This window comes from Aplysia californica, unplaced genomic scaffold (genome assembly GCF_000002075.1).
Source record: "Aplysia californica isolate F4 #8 unplaced genomic scaffold, AplCal3.0 scaffold00323, whole genome shotgun sequence".
Taxonomy (NCBI): domain Eukaryota; kingdom Metazoa; phylum Mollusca; class Gastropoda; order Aplysiida; family Aplysiidae; genus Aplysia; species Aplysia californica.
Window position 1 is genome coordinate 426,777 of NW_004797593.1, and position 5,605 is coordinate 432,381.

Consider the following 5,605-nt stretch of genomic DNA (forward strand, 5'->3'; position numbering starts at 1 on the left):
TAAAACACGACGTACGGATAGGGTTTTAACGAAAGGGTTTGAGTATCTCGGAAGAGAAAATCAAGGTAGTGGACTGTATTAAAATTGAAATATAGAGGGGTGTTTTGCAGAGAGGAATAGCGAAAAATGAGCTTATGAAGCAACAGAAATACTGTTCGTAACGACCACATTAAATGTATATTATGGTTTGTTAAGAAACCAAATGACTTGCTACCGATAGAAGCCAAACGTGGGCCCCTCACTCAAAACAAAAACAAAAACAAAACAATAAAGAATCAATAACAGCAGTTTCTGTGTCACTGAACAGGACATAAAGGCATTGAACATCTTGCTTTCATTTTCTACATTCTAATTCAGGCAAGGGGGGGAGGGTCCCTTACAGTCTTTTAGAACACTCAGGGGTTTTTTTAGTAGAGTTTTTTCGGCGGTTCTAACTGCGTAAGGTCATATGAGCGCCAAGGGGTGGATGTCAACAGTAAAGTTCAAACGGAGGATCAGGCTTACTCTGCTAACCTCTCTAACCGTAACAGCACAAAGTCTGCTTCGACTATTACGGCACTCCGGAAATAGCGGGTCACAAGAGAGTGACTAACATACTAAATAAGTAAAGGGGAAAATGACGATAATAAGGATGGGGAAAGAAAAAGCAACAGTTCCCCCTATGTTGTTCCGGCACAGAATGAGCATGACATTTATAAATCAGCTAATTTACAATTCTAACCTTCATAAAAACATGTTAATATCCCCCCCTCCACCCCTCTTGGAAATGGCCTAAAGACATCTTCAGTCAGTACCACTGCCCTACTCTCTATTTATAATAACAGGGTTTTACGTATGTGCCCACACCATAGACTTGAATTGGTCGCTTTTAAGCACCAGGGCGCTATTCCGAAAAATGATGTTTTGAGAAAATCGAACGTAAAATTTTAGCCCCTTGTTCAGTTCTTTTAAAGACGAGAGTTTTCTCTATAAGCAAACAAATATACATACGAATTAAATCAAACTTCTCCTATAGGCAGGGAAATGCCCACTTTTGGTGAAGGTCAAGATTTCTGGAAACTCCTGAAATCTGGGTTAGCTCGCTTGTCCTGAACAGCAACCAATTATAATAACCTAGATCATGTACTCTAGCGAAATTGCGCGTCATTGTAGCGCGTACCATGGGAATCAATTTGGATCGAAGTGAAGGTCGTTAGTGAGAAAGGTGCCACTCGCACTTCAGTACTTCAGAATTACAAAGTTCTATCTGCTCAGTAGGCCTACCCAGTTTCGAGAAATTTGACGTCAAAGATTTTGAGTTTCACAACACGTCAAGCTTTTTCAAATTCAATTCTCTGAATATCTTGATAACGACTCCGAGTAATCTTTAGATTTTGTGTCATAGAAATCTAGGTTATTCCCACCCGTGGTGAGAATAACCACTTCCTTTAAAATTCAAATCAATGATACGCACGTACTCTCAAAGACTGGGTTGTCCCAAAGGGGTTATAAAATAGTACTATCTTTGGGGTTTTCCCGTTATGACATAATAAGTCTGTGCCCGCCCTTTGTTTCAGGTGACCGGGTTTTCCCTGTGGGGTTCCATCCTCTCCGTGGGCGCTGTTGTGACGTTCTACACCTCAATGGGCGGTTTGCGGGCGGTCCTCTGGACAGACACGTTCCAGACGTTTGTTGTTGCAGCAGGACTTTTTGCAGTCGTCATTGTTGGAAGGTGGGTACGTCAACACAGAATTCCAAACGGGAAATCAGACTTATTCTGCTCACCTCTCTAGCCTCAACAGCACAAAGTCTGCTTCGACTATCAAAGCACAGCGGAAATAGCAGTTCACTAGAGAGTGACGAACATACAAAAGAAGTAGAGGGAAAATGACGATAGTAAGGATGGGGAAATAAAAAGCAGCAGGCTGCAGTTCCCCCTATGTTGTTCCGGCACAGTATTAGCATGACGATGGTAAATCAGCCCATCTACAATTCTACTGTGCATAAGACAATGTTAATATTCCCCCTATGGGACTGGCCTAAAGACACTTCAGTCACTAGCACATGGTTCGTTTTTTAGTCTGTATTTTTGTTTCATGTTGTTGTGGGAGACAAAAGTAGGGCTTTTGCAGCTTTAACATTCCAGTAGAGAGACAGAGATACCCGATGAAAGTGCTCCCGAAGAGCGAATCGAACAGGGGTTTTCTGTGTTCAACAGCGAAACACCTAACTACTACACAGTTGAAACCGATATGTTATCGTCGTATTTCTTTTCTTCCCGTTTACCATTTTATCACACTTTGTCTTATATTATAATCCTATCCTGTGAAATGAGATGCCTTGCGGAAAACTTTGAACAGCGAGGGAGAAGACAGCTGAGAAACGAAAAGAAGCAGATCACAAGTTAGCTCAATTCCCTGCTTACAATACATAGAAAAACAACGAATTAACTCCTTCAATGCCAAGTCCTACAGTGTCGTGAACAACTGCGTGTATTTGATAGGTTTACATAGCAGATCTGGCAGTGAAAGGATTAAATGGTTTGGACATCTGGCAAGGCTATCTATCACTAGAAAGTACAGCAGCCAGAGCATAAAACCAGAAATCATTCATAAACTGGGGAAGGGGGATGCTAAAAAAAAAGAGGGGGTAGCGGTGTTCAGAGAAATATTCATCAAGAAGAACATAATCATACAACACGTGATAATACAAAAGAGAGAGGGGGGAGAGAGAGCGAGAGACAAAGAGAGAGTGAGAGAGAGAGAGAGAGAAAAAGAGAGAGAGAGAGAGAGAGAGAGGGGGGGTGGGAGTCGTTTGCTTCTCCCTCGACACCGTAAGGTAACATAGTCCGGAAAAGGGAAGTTAAGAAAAGTATATCATCTTTCATCTAAAGTATCCAATGACCAAATTGTTACGGGGAATGACCCGCTTGTATCTATCTCATCTAACGTATCTAGTGACCAAGTTGGGGGGATTACCCACTTGTATCTTATCTTGTCTAACGCGTCCAGTGACCAAATTAGCCGAATGACCCGCTTTTATCTTATCCTTATCTCATTTAACATATCCAGTGACAAAGTTGTCAAAGTTGTTAGGGGAATGACCCGATTGTATCTTATCTCATCTAACGTGTCCATGACTAAGTCAGGGGAATGACACAGTTGTAATCTATAATCTATTTGTGGTGGCCAAATTTTGCTATTCAAACGGCTTTTTAATGGCTGCATCGATCGACATGCGGTTTTTGCCAAAAGATTTTTTAAAATATTCTCCAGATCCTGACGCTCTTCGGGGTTTTTTCAGTTTTGAGACAGTTTTGCTGCAAAAAGCTACATTTCTTTATTTCGCAGATCGCTTTTGTAGGCCGACGCTTCTGTCTCTGTAATTTTAGAAAATCCGCCAGGTTTGTTTATTTCAAATCGTACTTCCGTTCGATACTATCGCACATTATCGCATCATACTGAGTACTTAGTGTGCGACCCCTAGCCTCATGTTTTCTTTTTTTTACTTGGTGCTAAATTCGACTGTGATCCTTTCGTTTGATGCCCATCATCGCTTTTCTGGACTCCTTTTCAAAATTCTTTTTCTTGCTACTGGGAACAATCAATACGCTTCTGTCTCTGTAATTTTTGAAAATCCGCCAGGTTTGATATTTGGCAACTTGGAAACACATGACATGTGTCCCTTTTCTGTCTATATCTATTGCTCCTTTCCTTTGGAGGGTAAATATAGTAGGCCAATGACTTTCAGATGATGTTAATGCAGCGACCATTCCTTTCATCGAAAGGGAGCCCAGCTAGTCTTTTCTAATAGTTCCAATGACAAAGTTGTTACGGAAATGACCTGCTTGTATCTTATCTCATCTAACGTGTCCATGACAAAATCGGAGGAATGGCCCGGGTGTGGGAGCTGTCTACCGCAGGAGGCCGCACGGAGTTCTTCAACTTTGACCCCAGCCCCTTCAGTCGGACCACATTCTGGAGCGTGACCGTGGGCAGCTTTGTGGGTCAGATGACCATCTACGGAGCCAGCCAGACTATGCTCCAGAGGTACATGTCCATTCAGGTGAGGGGCTTTTTGCTTTGCTCAGAAAGAGAATGTTCACTCGTTTCTTTTTTTTCAGCAAGACTTGTTATCTTGAAGGTTCTTTTGCTTTTTTTAGGGGTTTTCTCTTTTAGTTTGTTTGTTTTTTGTTTTTGTTTTTTGCTTGTTATTGTATTATTTTGTTGTTTGTTGGGGGGGGGGCGGATTTTAAACCTTTCTTTTTTGTTCCTACCTATGTCCTTTCTTTGGGTGCTGCGTATAGCGGTTTAATGTGTCCAAGACAGCCATCCACAGGAAACACATCAACAACAACAGTCTCAGACAGGTCCAAGAATTTAAGTACCTCGGAAGTATACTCACAGAGTATGGGCGACTGAACAGAGAAATTGAAACACGAGTACTAAAGGCCAATAATGTTAGTTACCAGCTTACTCCACTACTGAAACATCCTAACATCACCATGACAACAAAACTCAAAATGATCAACACCATATTCATCCCAACACTCACCTATCAATGCCAAACATGGACCACGAACAAGGCATAAGAGCAAAGAATTACAACATGTGAAATGCGATGTCTAAGAAAAGCAGTAAACAAGACCAGGCGAGACAAAATTAAAAACTCTGTAATCCGAGAAATGGAGGGCACAAATGATGTCATGCATCACATCCAACACCAAAAAATCAAATGGTTCGGACATCTCCAACGATTACCAACACACCATCCAGCACAACGTGCCTGCATAAAAAAAACAATGGCAACAAGGCCAGAGGGCGACCGAGAAAGACCTGGATAGATGGAGTCAGGGAAACATTAACCACCCACGGCATCCCCCTGACCCAAGCTCTCCGGCTGGCAACAGAGAGACGTCTCTTTCTTCCCGCGACACCCAAAAGGGTATAAGCGGCAGATAAAAGTAAAGTAAATCACCAATCGTAGAGGAGAAAAGCTGTTGTCCTAGACAGGTAGACGTCTTGGGCAGTTAATAGGTAGAAAATACACATACAAAGGATTGCGGGTGGGAGGTGGTCGTTTGTGCAAGTTCCACCATAGATCTAACTCAATCAATTAATTCTTTTTTTTTCCAGGAAGCACGATTTTTCCTGGAAACACTCTTTTTTTCCTGGAAACACGATTGCAACATGATAGAACCAATAACAAACCAAACCACACCTGGGGTTGATCTATGATTCTGAACAGATGTCATTTTTTTAAACCAATTTTTGGGACTGTTGTACATAGCCAATTACAATCCGCATGTCTATTGCTTCGCACTACTGTTACTCGTACAACATCGACTGCTTCCACCTTCACTTCTACAACTGAACCATCTTCGCCCACGATACCATCGTCTTTTTTCACAAAATCACTTTCGGTTTTCATATTTTCATATTTTGCAGTTTTGTCTATTTACACAACCTCATCTTTAATCTCCATTCTCCTTCATCCTCTCCCACCCCCCACCCCCCTCACACTCCCAAACACCCCCTCACACTCTCTTGCACTCCCCATTCTCTTATACACCCCATCCTTTTTTCCTTACACCATTCCTACACACCCTCCCTCACACACACCCTCA

At 42.1% G+C, this 5,605-nt stretch overlaps 1 protein-coding gene across 1 annotated transcript in view; it reads left to right on the forward strand.

Moving 5' to 3' along the window:
- LOC101849304 (sodium-dependent multivitamin transporter) overlaps nucleotides 1-5,605 on the forward strand; it is a 20,710-nt gene that overhangs the window by 7,623 nt on the left and 7,482 nt on the right. The window contains exons 3-4 of the mRNA XM_013084869.2: nucleotides 1,557-1,711; nucleotides 3,855-4,044. Of these exons, the coding sequence (XP_012940323.1) occupies nucleotides 1,557-1,711; nucleotides 3,855-4,044 (345 nt within the window). The remainder of the gene's footprint in view (nucleotides 1-1,556; nucleotides 1,712-3,854; nucleotides 4,045-5,605) is intronic.